General features: G+C 61.0%; 1 protein-coding gene across 7 annotated transcripts in view; it reads left to right on the forward strand.

Moving 5' to 3' along the window:
- PRDM16 (PR/SET domain 16) overlaps window positions 1-21,323 on the forward strand; it is a 296,791-nt gene that overhangs the window by 140,950 nt on the left and 134,518 nt on the right. For all 7 annotated transcript variants that reach the window (XM_032863208.1, XM_032863211.1, XM_032863213.1 and 4 more), the window contains exon 3: window positions 6,133-6,183. In XM_032863208.1, the coding sequence (XP_032719099.1) occupies window positions 6,133-6,183 (51 nt within the window). The remainder of the gene's footprint in view (window positions 1-6,132; window positions 6,184-21,323) is intronic.

Genomic DNA, 21,323 nt, shown 5'->3' on the forward strand with positions numbered 1-21,323 from the left:
AAGGCCGCCCTGGCCAGGAGCAGGGGTCCGCCCACCGCTCGCTCCCGGGGACAGAGCAGGCTGCAGGCCCAGCCACGCTCCAGGGGGGTCAGGAGAGAAGGCCCTGCGCCCCGAGCCGAGCTCCGGGCGGGGCCCCCGGGAAAAGCAGGCGGGTGGGTCCAGATGAGGGCTCCTCCCCTGGGGCTCTGGGGGGAGAGAAGCCAGGTTCCCTTAGCCCCCAGAAGGGCTTAGAAGGTAGGACTCTGCCGTTGTCCGCACACTGCTTCCTCTTGCTGGACGTCGGGGTGGGCTCTGGGGGCATTGCGGGCCGGTCCCTGCTCCGGGGTCCCCGCGGAGGCTGGGGAGGAGCCCCCGGGGCCGAGCTGGGGGCCGGCAGTGTCCACAGCCGTGTGGGACCCGTGCGCCTCCGGGGCTGGGTCTTCTGAAGGAGCCTGCGTCCTTTCTCGTGCCGCACTTGACTGTGTAAATATTTTTCTTAGGAGTGGAGAGAGAGCCTGCATTCATGGGCTGGGTCTCACTTGAAAGAACTGAGAAGTATCTGTTTAGGCATAAAAGCTGAAAACAGTGTCCAAGGCGCCTTTCAAAAAAAATCATTTTTGTAGCTCAGTCACAGCCAAGCCGATTTTTTTTTTAATGCAAAAAATAAATAAATATTACCCCACTCCCGGTTGAGAGCTCAAGAGTTTGTGTCAACATCTCGGGAGCCTCCGTTCTGGGAGCCAGGCCGGGGGCTGGGGACGCGGGGCCCTTCCCTGCCCTCGGCTCAAGCCCGTCCCGGTGGCCCCCGCGGGTGGCGCCCTTGCCCATGGCGGCAGGGGACGGAGGCGGGGATTCTGGTTGGCGGGACGCCGTGTGCAGCTTCCCATAGGCCTGTTCCCCCAGCGCAGAAGCTGGGGTCGGGACCCGGGACGTGACGTGGCGCCTCCCCCCGGCCTGAGCTGCAGCGTGCCTTCCGTGCAGCCGGCCACTGGCCATGTTCGCCGTATGGGGCTGTGGAGATGGTGGGGGTCAGGCTGCCACACCTGTGGTCTCATCACTGCGTCCGCACCAAGGTGGCCTCTGGGACACGGACTCCGTGTCGCGTGTATGCCCGGAGAGTGGTGCTCGCGGTAGGACTTCGACAAAGACAGAAACCCAAGGATGAGCGCTGTTTTTTAAAACACCTGTCATCCCAGGAGGGGAGGCCACACAGGTGAGGCGGTGGGCCTCCCCCGCCAAGAATGGGATGAGCGTGGAACATGGCGGTCCTGTGAGCTCTGACCCTCGGCTTATCAGGCCCGTCTGAGGGCTCTGTTGGTTGGGGCAGAAACCCTCCCAAGAGGGCAGGCCACACAGAATCCATGGCCGCTGGCCACGAAGAGGCCACCAGCCTGGGTCTTGACCTGTCTGCCCAGTCTGTCTCTCTAGCAGGAGCCTGAGCCCCTGGTCCCTGAGAGGCCATCAGAGGGAGGACAGCATGGAGAGGGGTCTCCACCAACCATCCGGCCCGGAGCCGCCGTCTCAGGACCATCCTGAGTCCCCACCTACGGCAGCTTCTTCCAGGGGAGGGGCCTGGGAACCCGCTTCCAGCCCCACGGCCTTGGGTGGAGAACACCGTCACCAACGAGGGAGAAACAGGTTGGAGGGCGACTGGCTTGAAGGCCAGGAGTGGGAGGCCAGGAAACGGGAGCACTGGGGGTCATCTCGGGCCTCAGGCCAGGCAGGGAGGGCCTCCCCGAGTTCCTTCTGGTTTTGGAGGCCGGGGCTCCGTCCGGGCTCCCTCCTACGGGCATGGTTTCAGATGCTTTAATAACGGAGTATTTTGAAGAGAAAGAAGCCTTCTGGGATCCGTTTGTGACACCGACCAGAAAGCTTAGCCCCCCTCGGGGGACCCGCCAGAACTCCAGAGCTGTGAGCGTATGAGATGTCTGTGTGTGTGTGTCTGCTCTGGGCTGACTTTCTGGAGAACAGAGGGTATTTATTTTAAGAGTCAAAAAAGATGTTTTGACCAACCCCACTTAGCTCAATCCTGGCACCGAGACCCGGGAGAGAAGAGAAATGCCGGAGGTCAAACCTCCCTTTTTTGGCTAAAATGCTTAATCAAAACACACCTAATACTTCTGCCGGGTGTGGAGGTGGGGTCGGGAGTGGCCAGCGGCACGCGTGCGGAGGCTCAGCTAGCAAAATAAAGAGGTTTTTCAGCAAAGCAGCAGCCTTGGCGAGGAGGCCGGGCTGCGAGGCTCCAGGAGGGGCGCGTCCGGTGGTTCTCGCCCGAGGTCGGTGGCGGGTGAAACCCACGACGATGAGCGACCCTGCAAGGCTGAGTGTCACGGGGCAGGCCGGGACAGGAATGGGCCTTCCCGAACCAGACAGACCTGGCTCTGGGAGGGGCGTCCTGTCTTCAGAGTCCGGGCCTCTCCCGTCTGTGTCACGTTACGGGGGCGGCCTCCTCTTGGTCACCCGCAGTCCTACATCTGGGCTTCCCAACAGCCACACCGCACCGGGAAGGGGTCGAGGCCCACCTCAGCAGCAGTGCACAGCCCCAGTCCCGTTGGACGCCGCTCGGCATGGCTGTGCCCCCGTTCTCCGCGGGTCATGCTAGCCACCTGCACAGCTAGGGACAGTGTGGTCTGAATGCCTATCTCATGTCCCCATCTGACCATGGACTCCCGGATGTGGGGCCACTGTCCCTGAGCTGGTGCGCAGACCTGAGGGGCAGAAAAGAGCCTCAAGGCCACGTGATGGGTGATTTCCGGGGAGGCTCCATTCTGCTTGGTTGCCCTTGGCCTCAGATGAAAGGCAGGGCCTCTGGTCACCCTCAGCCCAAGGCTTGTGGGTCCCGGGTGGGTCTGGACAGAGGCTGGCTGTGTAAGGGACAGCAGAGCTCTGGGAGCAAGGCTGCACTTGTGCTGTGCCCTGTCTGCTCGGCGTGATGAGGGGGGCTGCAGAAAGTCACTCCTGCTGATGCTTGACCAAGTGTTTCTGCTTGAATCGGGAATGGCCCCTGCGGGTGCCCCAGAGGCCGGTCAATGAGCCCACGGGACCAAGGCACCCACACTGCGGGGACACGGCCAGTGCCACCTTCAGAGACAGAGGCTGCCCTGCAGGGCTGCAGGCTGGGCCTCCCGCCCCAAACTCTCCGTACTGGGGAGTGGGCAGGAAGGAAGGTCAGTCAGGGCCACCAAAACTCAAAGTGAAACATGGCAGGGAGGGCGCCCAGGCCGACAGAGGGCCCGACAGGCAGGCGGAGGGTTGTTCCCACCCTGAGCCCAGGACGGAGTGGGCTGGAGACCAGAGGGGTCCGTGTGCGGCCAGGGGGCTGACAGGACCCCCGGATGGTCCTCCTATGCCCTGAGGGAGACATGTCCTTGTCCTCTCCAGAGCTCTCCATGACCCAGCCGCTGGGAGAACAGAGCTGGGGGTCGGGCTAGAGCTCCCAGCAATACGTCTTCTTCCTCACCAGGAAGAGGACGGTGCCTTGCGCTGACGTCTGAGCAGAGGGGAGCAAGCCCCCCCTTCAGACCAACCCGGCGCCTCAGGGCCCAGGACGGGCCGGGGCAGGGTGCCACGTGAGCAGGCGTCGGCCTAGGAGCACCGCGTGGCCGACAGGGCCGTGCAGACAGGGCTGTGCAGGCGGCAGGGACCTTTCCTCGCACAGATGCCCCGAGAGGCAGGCTGGGCTGGAGGGCCAGGCCTGGTTTCAGCCCAGCCTTTATCTCAGAGTGTGGTCCACGGACGGACTCTGCTAGAGGCTCGGCTGCCACATGAACCGCGGGAAGAACCCAGCTTTCTTCCGTACTCTGGGGGAGCCCCAGGGCCACCATGGTGTGGGGGGGTCCTCTCACCAGGCCCGGGGACGTGCCCTGGGCAGGCCATAGTCCTCCAAGCCTCTGTCCCCCTCCATTCATGGCGGCTCTGGACGGCTGCGGTCAGCTCTCGCATAGCGGGTTGGAAGCGTGCAGCGGCTCCGTGCAAGGGTACAGGCCAGCTGGGGATGGCCAGCCGCTCACAGATGGATACTCAGCGATCACGTGCTGGCCTTGACCTGGGGAGCACACTCTTCTGGGCGTTGTGGGGTGACTGCGTAGTGTCCCAAGGGGCCATGACTTAGGGCTCAGGAGTTCCCAGGAGTGGGGTGCTCTCCTCCCATGATTGCTTCCCATGGCCTGTGCGACGCCCCAGGGACTACACTCCCCAGGAGGTTAAAGCAGGGCGTACTCCTCCTGGATCGAGTGCCCCCCTCTGCAGGGGGCAGGTCCACCTCATTCCAGGGACCCCATGACCCCTACGTGGAGCCCCCCACGCTGTGTGATGCTGACAGATGCCTTCATCCTGCTGGCTGGCCGTGTTAGGGAGCCGGCCTAGGCAGCACCTCGCAGGCGTGTGGACCCCGTCTCTGGCCTTTGAGCGTCGGTGAGCACGACCCCTTTCTGGAAGCCACAGCTCTACTGAGTTTCGGGCAGTCGGCTTCCTTTCTCTTCCCCTTTCCCAGGTGACCGAGCCACCAACCAGCCTTCCTGGGTCAGGATTTGAGTAAAGAACAGACACCCTAAAGAGTAGAAACGCAGGCCCCGCTTGTTGGCCAGACTCGGCCCCCAGCGTCCGGGGCTGACCTCCCACAAGCCCATCCACCGCAGCCCCCGGGCCAGCACCTAGCGACCTGGCCCCTTGCGGATGCCCCGGGGCCTCGCCAGGCTCCGTGGTGCTCACCTTCTCCGACTCATTCCCTGTGCGCGAGTAACAACCTTCCAAACCACGATTTCAGAATCTATTAAAAGAAACATAAAATCCCCAACTGCTTAGAATTCTCAGCATTTAAAAATATGACTTACTGTTATTACAGCTGAGCGGGGCCGACGCGCGCCCGGGCCCCTCACCCGGCCTGCGTGGGCACCGGCGGGCGCTCTGCGCTCCCGGCTCGTACTCGGGGAGAGCGGTGGTGTAATTTTAAGGGGATGGTAAATAAAACCTCTGGGTTTGACACCATTTCTTGTGTTGATTTTCAAATATCAGTCTCAGTCTCGGTTTCTGTTCTTATGGAAACGATGTTACGATTTATAGACGCGTCCGTGCCCGCGTTTGTGATCCAGAAGAGGGAAAAGCCCGTTTATACAGCTAATTTACCGGTTTGCCTGGCTTCGAAAGCACTCTGGGACCCGTCCCTGAAATGCCGCCCCCTGCAGTGGAGCTCGGTGTTGCAGGAGGAGACGCCAGGCAGGTACGCAGCTCTCCAAGCCGAGCCAAGAAAAGCTCCACGTCAGAACTGTCGGTGGAAGCAAGACCCAGAATGGCTAGTACTTTCTCTGCCAACGAACCTGAGCCTGCGGCAGCGGCAAGGCAAGGGCCAGAGCTCCTGGCGCTGCCCACGGCCCATGGCGGCAGGAACCTCTCACCGCCCCCCGAGGGTGTTTCCGGGCCCTGCTGTGGGTGCTGCTGTGTCCTGCCTTTGCCTGACCTCCGCTGAGAAGCTTCCTCCAAAAACCACATCCACTTCCCAGGGGTCTGGGATAAAGGGCCCATTAACGCGCTGCCTGCCCCCCCGATCTGCGGGAAGGGAAGTGGCAGGGAGATGGCGTCCGATCGCAGCCCCGCCAGCCCACCTCCGCCATCTGCCCTGTCGCCTCCTCCACCCCGGCCCCCCAGGTGGCGGATAGGGCCACTCAGCCAGGCTCTACTTCCCCAGGTAGCCTGCACGCCCCATGAGGGCCATACGGTGCCCCGAGTCCTCCCGCTGACCCTGTGCGTTGGCGCTGCTCGCAGACGGGGTCAGAGGGCACAGGGGCAGACCGTTGTGCGTCTCGGAATGCCTTTCTGACCCCTTCAACGGTGTTTGGTACCATGTGTGTCTTCCCTTAAGGACCAGGGGGAGCTGCCCAGAGAGGCTCCTTCCCTACAAGGAGCCAGCTGTCTTCCCCGGGAGCCGACGTCCGAGGGGGGCTCCTTGGTGTTCTCAGCAAACAAGGAAACACCGTTGGGGTAAAGGACGTGACTTCCCAGCAAGCACCGTCCTCCATATTACAGGGAAGCCACGAGGTCTTGCCTTGTCATTTCTGAGAACTTGGGATCTATCCCCAAGGTCTGCCGCTGGCCGCAGCTTGAGGACCGCATCTCGGGCCCCAGACACTAACGTCCGCTCTCTAACTTGTTTTTCAGCACATGTTGGCGGATGCGGAGGTGTCGTCCCAGGAGGGCTGCATCCAAAAGGTAGGAGAGCTGGTTCCACGCCCTCTCCCTCGCCGTGGCCCGGGTGCGACCCCCAGCTAGTGTGCGTGCAGCTGGGTCCGTGGGGCCACCTGCCGCTTGTGGGCGATGCGTTGTGTGTCAGAAGGCAAGCGCGGGACAGGGGTTCCGGGGACGGTAGGACGGATGTGGTCTGCATGGCGTCGGCAGGCAGTGGGGCCCTGGCTCCCGAGAACCGGGAAAGCCACCCCCGTGGGAATGCTCAGGCCAGGCAGACGCAGGAGAAGTGAATAAACATGGGTCACGTTGGTGTGACCACCTCCACTGGACACTCAGTGAGAAGAATACAGACGGGGAAAGACCACAGTCGGCCTCGAATCCCACAAAGCCTGTGCTGTCCGCAGCCTCCAAAGAGGGCCCGGGTAGGGCGTCGAAAAGCAGCCGATCAGGTGAAAGGAAAGGCATCCACAGTGGGGAGCGTCTCCTGCCCTCTCGGTGGCTGATGGCAGTTCCCCGGGTGGCAGACGTTAGCTCGGCAAGATCCAGAGAGTGAACTGGCCCAGAAAAATACCAAGGAACCCAGAAGCCATTCATCAGACAGGGCTCAGGGCCCACCCAGTCCGGGTCACCCCTGCACACACGCAAACACAGGACACACGCACCCACACCCAGCATAGTAGCCAACCCACACTTCTGCATGTTCCAGTGGAATGAGGACAGCGGTCTCTCTCGTCGCGCTGTCCTCAAAACACCACCCAGGAGAGGCGGAGAGTGGGCCCACCGAGGGTGCCCAGGCCTGAGGTTGTCTCACCGTCTGCATTGCGGGATGTGTGCTTACAAGGACGGTCGGCCTCTGCTGGGGGGAGCCCGAGGTGCGTCGCGAAGGGATGCCCAATGTCCCAGGTGTCCCCGTGCCCGGCTTGATGGTCTGAGCTGAGGACTCTGGGCACAGCTTCCATAAAGGGGTGGGGGAGACCTGACCCTTCTCACCAGGTCCGACCCTACAAATACTGATTTTGGAGAAAACCCTGTGAAGGGAGGCATTTTCTGACCCTGCAGTGACTTCCCAAAGGAGCTCTGGCAGGGGTGATCTTCTAGCCGATTCTCGCCTATAACCCAGGGTCTGTGTCCGGCCGGATGGTGGCCTGAGGTCTGTCTTCCTTAAAACATGACATCCCTCCCAGCAGCCGCCTTTCCCTCTTTCTGCCTCTGGGAATAAGCTCGGATTTCCCTAAAAGGTGAAAGGTAGCAAAAGATTATAAAGAGCTTTCCCGTGTTTCAAAGAACTGAAGTCTTTCCTCTCCCCCGAAAAAAGCCCTGCAGTTGGGTCCAGGGTCTTGACCTCAAGAGAGAACACGAAATCCTCCTCTCTCACCACCAGCAAGCAGCAGGTGGCACAGTGGGACTTGCCCCAGCAGTGGGGTGGACTGGCGAAGCTTAGATGGGACGCATTCATGGGGGATGGGCGGTTGCCTGTCTGGTGTGGGTACCAGGGTCGAGGCAGAAGGCCAAAAGGTCAAGTCTAAATGTGAAGATGGTGAGGAGGCCAGGGCTGGATGCTTCTGAGCCAGGACGAGATTTTCCCCAGGAGAAACCCCGCCAGCACGGCCCCTCTCCTCCTGGAGCACCACAGCTTTTCCTTTCCTAAACCATCAGCCCATCAGGCCCGGGCTGACCTGGTTGGAGGGCTTTCCTGAGAGCTGCTCGGGGACGGGTGGAAGGTGCCACGCACACAGCACCGGTCACACTGCCTGGCCCAGGCACCCCCTCAAACACAGGGCCTTGGAAGCCCCGGCAGAGGGCCCTGAGGTGCCCTCTGTGCCCAGAATCCCAACTGACCTGACACTCACAGCAGCCGGACATGCAGGGGGCCCGGGCACCGGAGCAAAGGGGATCCTGGTGGCTGTCCATTTGGAACGAGGCCTCCTGACTCCCTGCCCAGCCCCTCTGCCTCCTATCACTCCGCAGGTCCCTGCTGCAGGGGGGAGGCTGCTGCCGGGAAGGGGGCTCTGCCCAGCTCCCCACGCACACCCTTCCTCACATGAAGGAGTCGCCGCACAACACTCCGTTGTCCCCTGAAATCTGGGATTTTTCTGGCCTCGTGCTGAACTTGGACACTCTCAACATTTGGGCCATTCAAGTGTGATGGGATGGGTGCCCAGGTTCAGGCTGGTGGGAGGGTCAAAACCTGACCCTGGGGCTTAGCTCTGGACCCATCTGGGTCGGTTCCACGGCCAGACCATCCGGGAGGAAGAGAGGGAGGGAGACGGGAATGAAAACGCAAAGCCGAATGGGTTCATGCACTGAGGCTGGAAAATGAGTAAATGTCCCTTTACCTTCCCTCCGAGAAGCGGGTCTTGCCTCACGGATCACTGTGGTCCTCAGAGCCGTGCACATCTACAGGCACAAGTGCTGTTTCCGGCAAGGACCACACGTGCCTCGGCACTGTTTTAAGGACACGTGGAGTCAATTCCTTGGCAAGAGAAGGTAGACCCCATTTATGAGTTTTGTGGTTTGGGAGTTTTACATCTGGTTGGACGTGGCCTCTCCTCCCCCCCACGTTTGGGAGCCTTAAAACACTGTGGGCCGTGGCCGGAGGCGGGGGACTTGGGTAGGTCCTCCAGCTCCAGTATCACGTTTCGAGGGTGACGGTGCTTCCTGCTCCTTATGGGCATCGGGGAGTGTCACAGATGGTGACTGACGCAGTCAGTGGTTGGACGCAGGTATAGAAAACCAGATATTTTGTGGGGCAGCCCCGATTGTAAATTCTGAGCATTAGAGAGCTAGGCTGCTGGACCTGCCGTGGAATCCCTCTGTCCCGCTTTGCACAGAAGCTCAGGCCCAGAGAGGCAGGCTGTGCCCACACTCCCGCGGAGGCGGGATTCGAACCCGGGGTTCCTGGGCGGGCGGTGCAGGGCGGGGCTCCCCTGCGAGTGACAGCGGCCGCGGCCTGTGAGCCGCGCCAGGCTCGGCCCCGCCCCTCGGGTCCCAGGACCCCCTAGCTGCCGCCGCCATAGCGGTGCCCCTTGGAGGGGTCGCCCGCATCCCCATCTCGCATCCCGCAGGTCCTGGCTCCCTCCCTCGGCCCCGCATCCCTCTCCATCCCCTGCGTCCGCCTTCTTCCACGCGCGCGAGGCCGCGCAGCCCAGCTTTGGTGCTGATGAGACTCGGGGCCGCGCTCGCCCCCGCCTCCCCTCCTGCGCCCGCCCCGGTGTGCGCCCTGGGCGCGGAGCCCGCGCCGCCCGAAGTCGCTGGTACGGCGGCCTGCGGGTCGTGCTGCGTCGCCTCTCCCGGCCTTGGCGCCTGGACCTCTGGGACTGTTCCCTCCAGCGGACTCTATTTCGCCTGTTTACTTAGAGGGAAAGCCCGGGGCTCCCGCAGAGCAAACATCTGCGGGAGATAATCTAGCGAGTTGTCCATCCATCACTCGGGTCGCCCGGCTCCCTGGAGAGCCCGCGGGGGCCTGTAATAAAAAGACCCAGCGAAGAGGCTTTGGGGACGAATAAAGAGCCGTGTTAAGGGCCCGCTGGAAATGGATGGAAGACATTATTAAGGCTCAATGGCCTTCTTATCAAAATCCGATAGGATAGACATTTGGCAAAAGGCTTAAATTTATTCTTTGACTTTCTGGAGGGCTTGAATTTATCCGTTAACAAGAGTGTAGTCCACCCGGGGAGATGGTATCAGCTAAAAGAATTTTGATTTAATCTCTGGTGATATGAAAAGGGGACACGCTAGCCCCGGCCGCCTTCCCTTTGTCCCACTTTATCTTGTTTTCTTTGACCATCTCGAGAAGGAAGGACGTGTTAATACGGTACAACTGGGGGGAAAGGCAAACAAAAGGAAGTGACCTTTTCCTTTTTTTATTTTTATTTTTCCTTCTCCTTCCCTCCTCTGTCTGCCCCCAGCCTGCCAAAAATCAGGAATTTGCATGGGTAGGGCCAGGACCGGAAGAAGAAAGGTGCCACCTAGCCGGCGCTCTGGGGGACTGGGGGCGGGCGGCGCGGAGTGTGCGAGCAGTGCGTGGGGAGTCGGGGTCCAAAGGAAAGAAAGCTAATGAAGTCCGGTGCTGGAAGAGGGAGCACGATGGCTCCATAAATCTCTCTCCCATCATTACGTGCAAAATGCTACAGGTCATAAAAGCCATCTGATAGCCCAGCCTGGCACTGTCCACACAGGGTGATTGATTGGTAATTATTTAATTTGTGAAATGATTATTTGGATGTTAGGACCGTGGTCTGCACCACTGGCTGTTGTGTGCATGTGCTCCAAGGCCTGCCCACCCCCCACCCCCTCCGGGAGATGCCTCTGCTCTCCCGGATCCCTCCTGGGATGTGGGGATGCTGGGGGCTGGGCTCCGGCCAGGGCGTCCAGGAAGACAGCTCTTCAAGTGACAAGAAGGCGGGAGTGGAGACCACAGGCAGCTGCTAAGTGTGTTTTGTGCTCGCATGCCCCAAGGTGTAAGCGTGTTGCTGCTGGGCCGTGGAAACTCCGCCCAGAGCCCCAGAGCCAGGTCCCGCCATGCATGTGCTGCTACGTCCTGGGGTCTGTGGCTCTGGCGTGCTATGGAGGTGGCTGGGGGCCCCGGGGAAGGTGGTGGAGAGACCAGGGATGTGGCTGTGCACCTCTTAAGAAGGGGAGGTCTGAAAATGCAGAAGGCCCCCCTGCAAAAAGGGCTGATGGGCGCACGTGGGGTGCCACTGGTCTCCGTCGGGCGGGAAGCCTTGCTGGGTCCTTCTCATGCTTTGCCTGAGCCAGTGAGGACGGCCTTAGCAGTCCTTTCCGTTTTCCTCTTCCGCTCCCAGCCAGCAACCCTCAGGAGCCACCAACACCCCGTAACTCACCCGCATTTTACCTGCAAAGACGCCGTCTTACCCCCCTAATCACATGGGAGACCCCAGCACTCAGAATCCTGCAACCACAATTAATAATTTGCATGTGGGATCGGTTATGTCTTTATGAAATCAAAGTGTGTTTAGCTGCCACAGAGACAGCCCTGAGTTGATTTTGATAATCTGGGGCTGAAAAGACTTGCTCGGACGCAGTCAGCCCGGACAAAAGGCTGGGCACTGGCTGAAAGCCCTCTGACGGCTCGTCTCCCTCTCCTTTGTTCGGGGGCTGCTGATAAAAGAGCCAGGAGTCCATTAATTCAGTGAATGAACATATAGTAAAGTCAGTGCCTCTTGAGAACAATAATGTTGAGGTCAGCTTCGGTTGCCATGGAAACTAAGTACTCCTAAGAAGTTTGCATCCCTGATTTTGCTGAATCAAAGGCTGCAAAGCGGAGAGGTGTAGGGGGCCGCGACCAGAATGCCACAGAGAGCGCCGCCTCCGCGCTCCCCTTCCCGAGGAGGCGCAGGCCTCAGCCCGGGTCTCGAGGCCACCACCAGCCGGGCCTCCTCAAGTCCGGCTTCCGGCCTCCCTTCCTGCCCCTCCCGAAGGCCTCTGATTGCACAACCGCAACGCTTATCTGAAGAGGCGGCCTAGGTGTGATTTCGGTGGCTCCGTTCCCCGCGGACAGAAAGGCTCTGCGGGCTCGAGGGTGGACTCTGACCTCTGGCCACCCTGAAGCACCTGAACTTGTCCCTGGTGGGGGCGGGGCGGGCAGGGGCCCCTTCCCGCTCTGATAAGGGTGATTAATGGGCCCACAGTGGCAGCTGTGGTGAGCTTTGGGGCAGCTGCAGTCCGGCGGGGGGGGCGGGGGAGGACGTTAGAAACCTCACCTTTTTGCAGTTTCAGGCCCTTAAACTGAGTTGATTCCATTTTCCCTGCCCCTGCCCCATCCCGAGGATCCCCAAAACCAGCTGAAAGGCTCAGATTCCCCAGGTGAGGTGCAGTTTGTCACCTGCCCGCCCTGGCGGGGGAGCTGTGGGTCAGGAAGGCCCTGGGCCCGGGGGGTGCGGGGGGAGCAGTGGCCCCCAGCGGGCCGTGGAGGGCACGCTGCTCTCCCAGAACGGCCGGAGCCCAAGAGCCACACCCAGGGGGCAGGGAGACAGTTTAGTTTCGTCTCTCTTTTGCACCAGAGAAAGCAAAGAGCCAGCTTTTCTTTCTCTCTCCGGAACACCCGAGAATCAGCCTCCGAAAGGCTGCTGGGCTGCGGCTTGGGGTCCCGGAGGAGGGACAGCGGAAGCCCCCTCGGGGTCCACCAGCAGCCGCGGGCAGGGCTGAGAGAGCAGGTGACTTGGGGACCCTCTCTGGGGCCAGGCCCTCCCCCCCAGCCGCCCAGCTGACACTTTGTGCCCAAACTTAAATCTTGAAAGCAGAGAAAACATCATCAATTTCACAGGACAGACTCAGAAATGGGAAATACGCCTTCCCCCGGAAGGTAAACAAAAGAACCTCTCCTTTTGGCGGGAGACCCGGGGAGGCTGGGCAGGTCCAGGGCCACTCCCAACCCACCCCAACCCTCTAAACCTGGTTCTTGGCCTTGAGCTTGGCCTCCTGCATTTCCTGCTCCTTGTCTGCAAGCTGGAGAGACAGTCCGTCTCCAGCACCCAAGCTGGCCCGAGGCGTCCAGCTGGATAACAAGACGGCGGTCGGGCACAGCTCTGGGCATAGCTCTGGGCACCGGGTCCTGCTCCGTGGAGGCTGGGGGTGCGGCTTCTGCGGTCTGCGTGGGGACGGGGGCGCGGGGGAAGCCCGGGTGGACGCTGGCCATGGACAGAGAGTGTCGGGGGCCTCCGGGGACAGCTGCAGCGGGTCAGAGCACAGAGGCCGGAGGGCGTCCGTGGCAGGGCCCTCCAGGAGACCGCGCGGAAGCTCAGGGCGTCCGAGGCGGTGTTCGGGGGAGGGTGCTGGGTCGACCGTCTGGAGCAGGACGCCTCTCGTACCGGGTAATGAAGCGGATTTATTATCTACATTACGGCTTTATGGGAGGCAGATGGCGGTGTCGATAAACTCCGTAATCTTCAGGTGGGTGCAGAAGTGAGTTAATTAAATTGTGCCTCACTGTTGGGAGAGACAAATGTGTCCGCTCGAAGGCCTGCGTGGCATCTTCTGCTTTAAACACACAGACACACCCTCCGCGAAGTCAGCGTCACTGGCATGGGGTGGCTGCCCTCAAGGAGAAGCCCTGCCCTTGTCCCTTCGTGTGACCACTCTGGGTGCGAGGCAGACTGCTGGTTTTCCACAGAGATGCCCGGGTGGCCGTCCCTCCCAGGGCAAAAGTGGCGAGAGATGCCGTGAGCACTCGCGACCCCTCCCTCCACCCAACCCCTTCTCTCTTGCGCCAAGCACCCCAGGCCTTGAGGGAGGCCTGGCTCCCGAGTCCCCTCAGATGCCATTCGCTGGGGAGGTCGTGGGGCCAGGCTCTGTGGGTGTCCCTCGCAGAGCCCGGAAGCCCCCCTCCCATCCGGGCACAGGCCTGTGGGAGGCTTTGGGGAAACCTCTCGACCTGATATAGGACAACAGGGCCCGTATGTGGGGTCTCTGTGGCCTGCCCGGGGGCAGAAGCCGGGGAAGGTTGTGTCCCATGCACCCCACCAGCGAGGCCACCTCCCATCCAAGCAAGTGGGCGTCTGCGCCGGGCATAGAGGGGGCGGACCCCCAGCATCCTGGCTAGCCGGTTCACCGTCTTCTCTGAGTGACAGGCCTGGCTTCCTGTGTTGGCATGGGCGTGGGTGTGGGTGTAGTGGTCGAGGGGGGGCCACACCGGCCTCCACAGAACCTCTAGCCTCCCACCTGCCTCCCAGAGCAGCTCTGAGGCTTGTGCTGCTGTGGGGCTGACCATGCGCTGAGCCCTGGCGGAGGACACGGGGCCAGGAGGAGGGTGGGAGGGAAGGAGAGCAGGCAGGGGCAGGGGGCTGACCTTGTCCCCACTGGGGTCCTCTGTCGCCGTCAGTCACCATTAACCAGCTGCCCGATGCCCATCAGCTCACGTGCCCGCCATCACCCCAGACAGGTTCTCGTCCCCACGTCACTGAGTAGGATACGAAGGCACAGAGTGCGTAAGTCACTTGACCGGGTCGCATGAGTCAACGGAGAGGCCAGTTTTCAGTGTCCGCCCACGAGACCCTGGAGTGAGCGTCCCCGGGGACCGTGTCTAGCCTGTGCCCTGAGCACTCCTCTGCTCTGCTCCCAGAGCTCACGCCCGTCAAAGTCCAGGCAGTGCGAGGCTGCGGCCACGGCCGAGTCCAGGGAGAGCGGACGCAGAGTGGGCGGCGCTTGCTGCAAGGAGGTGGGTCACGGAGCTCTTGCCGCAATGATGTGACAAACTGTCCCCAAACTCAGGGGCTCAAGGCAGTCCTCGCCGGTTCTTACTTACACGCGTGATGGTGGCCGGTGCAGGCTGGGCTCGGCTGGGTGTGGTTTGCTCGATGTCAGTCAGCGTTCTTAGACCGGTGGGCTGCGTGGGGTGTGCGGCTGTCATGGTGATGGCCGAAGGAGAGGGGGCACCCGCCACAGCCCGCAGCACGGGGTGGGAGGAGGTGCCTGTCATGGCAGGGGTGTGGGCCCATGGCAGAGGGCACGGAGGAGGGGACCCCAGTGCATTTTACTATGGTGAGCTTCCTGGAGGAGGTGGCACCGGAGCTGACCCATGACCAGTTCCCTGGTGCCAGGTAACGTGGGCAGAGTCACTTCAGGTGTGCGGATAGAGAACGGAGGCGAACACACAGGAAAAGATGGGGACGCCTCGCTGGCACAGTCCCCTGCCTCCCAGGCTTCTGAGGCTTCTTGGACGCACAGAGCACTGAGGGGCGACCCCCTATCCCCGGAAGGGCTCTGATCCATGATCCGGAGCCGCCAGGGGAAAGCGGGGTCCGGCCGCCTTCAGGGTTGTCTCAGGTCCCTTTGCTGGGACAGACTCAGGAGACCCCGTAGGATGGCCGAGGGTAAACCACCGCAGCCCAGCCCCGGGCCCCCAAAGAGGCATTTGGACAACCTCCCGCTGAATGGAGGGCTTCGCTCTCCAGCTTCGTGAAGAGCCATAAGTCGGTGGGACCAAGGGACAGGAGCAGATCTGAGAAGTCCGCGCTCTGTGTGACCCCAGCTCCACCATGTTCTGGAAAAGACAAAGCCACAGAGATGGTGAAGAGATTCGTGGTTCCCAGGGGTGGGGGGAGGGAGCAAGCCGGTGGGGCAGGGAGATCGGGGTCAGGAGAGCTATTCCGTGAGGTCCCACGGCAGCATCCACACGACCCCGGCAGCGTCCACACGACCCTGACATTTATCCGGACCCACAGAAAGCACAGCCGGGCCCCACCGCAAAGCCTGACATTCCTCACAGGCGCTACTTGCTGACGGTCACAACCGACCCATCCATTGTAAGAAATGACCGCGTGACCGTAGGACGTCAATCAGGGGGGCGCCGGGGGCGTGGAGATGGGCATGGACTTGACGCCCACTTTCCTAGGAAACTAAAACGCTTAGTTTTTCAAGAACGGGTTTCGGCAAAGTGGTGAGTCGCACACACGCGCTTCTTCTGCGAAGCGTCGCATGTGCCTAAGGGCGGGCGCGGGGGAGGAGGCTGCCCGGGAATCAGCAGAAGCGGTGACGTCACGCTTCGCTGTGACAGGACGTCTCACGTTTCAAGTGAACCCCGCACGGGGAGTTTTGCTTGTGAAATACGCTGGTGTGCGGGAGCTTACCCCGGATCCGGCCCATGGCAACGCCAGACGGCGAAGGTCGCCACCGCCGTGGTGGGTGGTGACGGCCAGACGTGGGCACCGTTCCCGTCTGCTGGGCCACAAGCCCCCGGGGTCAGGAGTCCCCGTCCTGCGCATGTGTGGGCTGTTCCCCCAGCGTCTGAGCCTCTGCCTTCTGGGACCGCGTGTCGTTGGATGAACCTCCCGGCCCGTGGGCCTCTCTGGCCCCAGGAGCCACTGGCCAGCGCGACAGCCCCCAGCTCTCTCTGCCCTCCAATGCTGCGGCCAGAAAGTTCGGGAGATCCGGCAATTACCATAGGCCGAGCTGTCCTGCGAGTCCCGTGAGGCGTGCGGGAGAAACTCAGCCATGAGCTGTTTCTTTGGGCTTTTGGGTTTCAGAGTCTGACCTTGTCACACACACATGCGCCAGCAGTGACGGACACCGAGTCTGCTCGGGTGCCGGAGACACAAACTGGAAGTCCTCGAGGTCTCTGTTCTCCCCGCGTCCCCGTCCTCCCGAGACCCCGGTCACCTGTGCTGAGGGGCCTCAGCAGCCCGTGTTGTTGGGGTCCTGGCCCCTGCCACCCCCCCGCACAGTTCCAAATGGACACGGCTCCTCGTGGTGGGGCACGCTTCCAGGAGCCTCTCGTGCGGTTTGCTCTGCCCACTTTGGGCGGAAGTGACCCCACCTTGCCGTGTTGGCTGGGCTGTGTCCCGGCAGGTGGGTGATTCAAAGCAGTCATTTCTCTGGGCCATTTTTCCTTCTTATCCCCTGTTATATACGGGGGAGATTGTGAGGATAACAAATTGGTTTTGGCCGGGAAGAGTGGGATTCTTAATTTAACAGATTCAGGGTGAGTGCACCATTTTCTTACTTAATAATATTTCCTTCTTTGAATAACACCCTGCTTCAGCCCCGGCCTCTTTGTATGCTGACGGGATTCATCACTCTGCCTGACACCCCCTTCCATCAGCCAAGGCCGTGTGGGCGAACGGTTTCTTCTTACCCAGATAACAAGATGTTTCTCCACTATACTGTTGATAAATTAAGTAATAAAAGGCAAGACTTATTATTTTCTATTGGAACCTTGCCTCTGTTATTCCTGAGCAATGGCCAAGACTCAGAGCATTAGCCGCAGAAATGTTTGCATTGCCGGGGATGGAAAATTATCCCATAAAGAGGGTCTGGTGTGGTGTTCATCACGGATCAGCTGAGAGGAAGGAGAGACTCAAACACAGACAAGAATAATAATAAAAGTGCTCTTCCCCAGCCCCCGCGCTGGGCGGGACAGGGATGGGCAAGCTGGTGCCCGCTCAGAGTGGACTTGAGGGTGTCCTGCCCGCCGCGGGCAGGCGGGCCCTTCCTGAGCCTCCCTCGGCCGAGGTTCTGGCTTACCAAGGCCCGGAAAGGGCAGAAAATTATCAGGAGAGATTGTGAAGCATGGGCACCCCAGAGAGAAGCAGGAATAAAGTGAGGAGGAGGAATTTTGAATAGATTTCCTCCCTTTGTATTTCTGTCTTGGACGAGAAATGCAGAGGCAGGAGAAAAGGGGAACCTGCGAGGTAGAGAAAAACATCGAATTAGCCTTCAGGAAGGTCTGGCTTGCGGGGGCTGTCCTGGGTCGGGAAGGAGGGAGAGCTGGGGGGCGACGGGCTCCTTTGTCCTGTGTCTGCCAATGCGCCGTCCTCCAGGAGGGAGAACCAGCCCGCGGGGAGGCCTGTGTCTGTCCCCGCTCGCCCACCCAGGAGGAGGGACAAGGCCCTCAGAGACCGGACGGTGTCGGGTTTGTAGGACAGCCCCCGGGCCCGGGGCACAACGATTGCGTCTTTCTGTGTGCGACATCAGGTCGTGCTGCGGCCGGGACACGGCAGAGCAGACGCCACCTCTGCGTGCTCACCGCTGGGCTCCCGCGCCGGGCCGAGGTGACGGGTGTGGGCCACATCTGGAGCGCGCTGGCTGACTCCGGACAGCCCCGGGAACAGGTTCTCTTTCCCTGGGGTTCAGACAGCTGAACTCGCCCACCCGAGGTCGCGTAGGCAGCGGCAACCTTGGCCCCTGCAGAAACGCTCCCAAACCCAGACTCTGAAATGAGGCTCTGCCCGGGGGGCCCCAGCCAGGCATATTCACCCCGGGATCGTTCCTTCGCTGTCTGAGTGGGAAGTGTGTGTTCCCCAGAAGCAGGTGCTAATGTGGGGACGTCCCCCTGGGCTGGTGCCCATTTCCTCTCCCGGTCGGTGTCAGTGCCTGGCGCGCTGTCCCCCATCTCTCCTCCTACTAGTGTAACAAACGTCCAGCACCCCGGCCACCTTATTAAACACCCAGGATTCTTAATAATCACCGTTTGGCCCCTCGAGTGTCACTGTGATATCCCTCAAAGCCCTCCCCGCTCTGGGTTTCCCAGACCGACACATCGCTCGCTCGCCTCCTCAGAAGCGCCCCGCCCCCCACCAACGATGCCGTACAAGGAGAGCTCTCGCCTCCCGCGCCTCCCTCCTGGCCCCACGGCTGCCGCCTCGCTCCCGGGGGGACCTCTCTGCCCTGCCGCCCCACAGGGAGCACTTCCAGAGCTGTTCTGGTTCCTGTGGCTTTGGGGGCCAGACCCTCAGACTCAGCTTCAGGGACATTTGGGGTCTGCTCAGCTAACCCCACGGGTTGCCTTTTTGTTCAGCTGCCACGGAGCTGCTAAGCAGCCACCATGACGTGTCTGTGGCACTTTCTAAGGGCTTGGGGGTGGAAGGATCTTCCGAGAAGGCAAAAGGTTGTCCAAGGCTTGCTTTATCCTCGATTTCCTCATCTGTGCAGTGGAGGTGATAATAGCTCCTGCCTCAGAGTTGTGGCGAGCAAGGACCTGAGATGCTGTGCACAGAGCCCACCTGAAATAGCGTCTGGTGCGTGCTTACAGCCCAGGGGGAAGCAAGGTGGGGAGGTGATGAAGCTGATGGTGGTGATAGTGATGGTGGTGATGACAGTGGTAGTGTTGATGGTGATGGTGACAATGATGGTGAGCCTTTGAGGTCCCACTCAGAAACAGTTATTACATGGGGGAGCCAAGAGCCCAGGAGAGGACACCCACGAGGGATCAGAAGACCCCGGACACTCCAGTTTTACCATCAATCGGTGAGACGCGGGGAAGGTCACTTAACCTCTCAGGACCTTGGTTTCCGGCCCGGCCACCCAGGGCAGACACTCTGTACCCCACTCGAGTTTCTGGTCTGGGAGGAGCCCAGAGATAAGGCCAGGAGCTGTGCACTGGCGGGCACTCACAAACACGAGCCAGCGCTAGAAGAAAAAACAACAGGAAGAGACGGAAAGGAAAGTCATAAACGTCCCTCACACACTGGCCCTCCAAGATGACCTCTCACACAGAGAAGCAGGCCTTGGGGAGTTAATAAGAAATACAGGACTTCCTGCAAGATAGCAGGTGAATTGTGAGCCGTGAATTACTTTTTTCCTTTGAAAAATGATGTAGTCGGGTCAAAATATTTTTGCATTTCAAACACTTGAGTTCCTTTGTCCTTGGGGCTGACATGACTCGGTTTCCATGCAGCCTCACAATGCGGGGAAACATCTTTTAACTGCCAGACGGCCCTCCCGATAAGCCCGCCAATTCATAATGTGCGTTCAGAAAGCCGTAGCGGTGAGAAAGCACAGGCCTTTGCGAGGTCTATTTACACAGGAGCCTTTTCACCCCCTGGGTAAACAGGCTGAGCACAGGTGGCCGAGCCCCGGGCCGGGTGAGGCCCGCACTCCGCACCAGCCGGGCTCCTGGGCAGGCCTGCCTGGGTGCCCCCCACCGACAGCCGGGGACTCAGGCCTGCGACAGCATGGCCGGCCCCGTGGACGGGGCGTTTCCTTCAAAGCCAGTGTCATCCTCCTAGGACCCGGTCCAGAAATGTCCCCCATGGGGCTGGGCTGCAGCCTGTTTGGCTTCCTTGGCCAAAAGGGGCCGGTCCTGCTGGCTCCTGGGCCAGGAGGCAGCCGGACGGGAAGGGCTAGTGCAAGAGAGCCCGCCGCCTCCTTCCCTTTCCTTTCCGAGCCGTCTACCCCACTGCTCCACAGCTGAATTGAAGGCCCCACACTACAGGGTGTTTTCTGGGGGTAAGACTGAGTGTGGGGTCTGCCTGTGCAAGTGGCTGATGTTGCCTTGGGCGCTTACCTTTGCTGCGAAAGACTGGCACAGAGAGGTTAAGCGACCTAGCAGAGTCACACAGCTGGGAGAGGTAGAGCCAGGGCCTGGAGCCGGGTCATCTGGTTCTGTATCCCGAGGAGTAGGACGTGCTGCCCTTCGACAAGTGTCCTTTCGCTCAACGAATGTGTGTTTGCTCACCTGAGTGGGTCCCGGCCTCCGAGGACCCAGGGCTCCCTTCTTCCTCATAGACGCTCAGCGTCATTCTGTTAGCATGGGGGAGTCTGGCTCAGCACTGCCAGGGACCCCCTCGCAGGGGGTCCTGTGAGGCCCCCACGAGTGATACTGGGGCGACAACAGCGGACGAGATGGGGCGCTCGGGGAGGACTCGGCCACTGCCACCCAGCGTTGCCGTGGACTGGAGGCACCGTGCGTGCCTGCACTGACCCACCGCGTACTGTAGGTCGGGGGTGACGGGCTCCAAGCCGCGGCTGGGAACAGAGGGCCCACGGCCCTTGGTGGGCCCAGCCACGGATGGGGCTGCCTAAACCCAGAACTTTCTCTCATGCGGTTCTGGGGCCTACACGTTCAACAGCAAGACCCCAGAAGATTCCGTGTCTGGTGAGGACCCTCTGCCCGGTTTACAGACCGTGGTCCCCTCGCGGTGTCCTCCACCGGCAGAGGGAGGGAGAGACGGGCAGAGGAGGAAGCCCTGTAGCGTTTTGTCTTACGAGGGTTCTGCTCCTGTCAGGGGGGCCCACCTCTCAGACCTCATCTAAACCTCATCAGCTCCCAGAGGCGCCACCTCCACACACCGTCACCCTGGGACTTAGGGTCTCAACGTATGACCTGGGGGCGGACAGAAACATTCAGTCTGTAACTCAGCAAAGAGGTGAATAAAGCTCAAATACAGAGTCATCAGCATGGGAGCGGCTGCAGGCGACCAGCAGGCGGGCGGGCAGACCTGGGCTGCGGGACAAGGACACAGGCGGGTGTCCCGAGGGCACCTCTGGGGGCATTGGAGGAGCTCCCCAAGGCCTAGGGGAGCGAGACCTAGTGGGACCAGGCCCAGAGCATCGCAGGCAGAGGGCATGTGGCTGAGGCCCCAAGTGCAGGAGTGGGTGGGGAGGGGCACCGTGGGAGGGCTTGTGGGTCTTGTGCACCGGCCAGTCACTGGGTGCCCAGTGGGGAGCGGGGGTGTGGGAAGTCAAGGGCTGGGGCGGGGAGATGGATCTATCGGGGATACTCTGGAGTGAGAGGCTTCAGTCGATGGAAGACGAGGGGCCAGAGGACAGCTCTGGGGACCGGGGTGAGCCATTGGTCTCTGCAGGGGGAGCCCGGAGGAGGGAGTGGGCACTGGGACAGGTAGAAACGGCCATGTCAGGTCAGTATATCTTACTTGTGACATGCCCCTTAGACAGATGTCCCAGAAGGGCATCGGGTGGGAAGATCG

This window comes from Lontra canadensis, unplaced genomic scaffold, assembly GCF_010015895.1.
Source record: "Lontra canadensis isolate GAN:19392208 unplaced genomic scaffold, GSC_riverotter_1.0 scaffold25, whole genome shotgun sequence".
Classification (NCBI taxonomy): Eukaryota; Metazoa; Chordata; class Mammalia; order Carnivora; family Mustelidae; genus Lontra; species Lontra canadensis.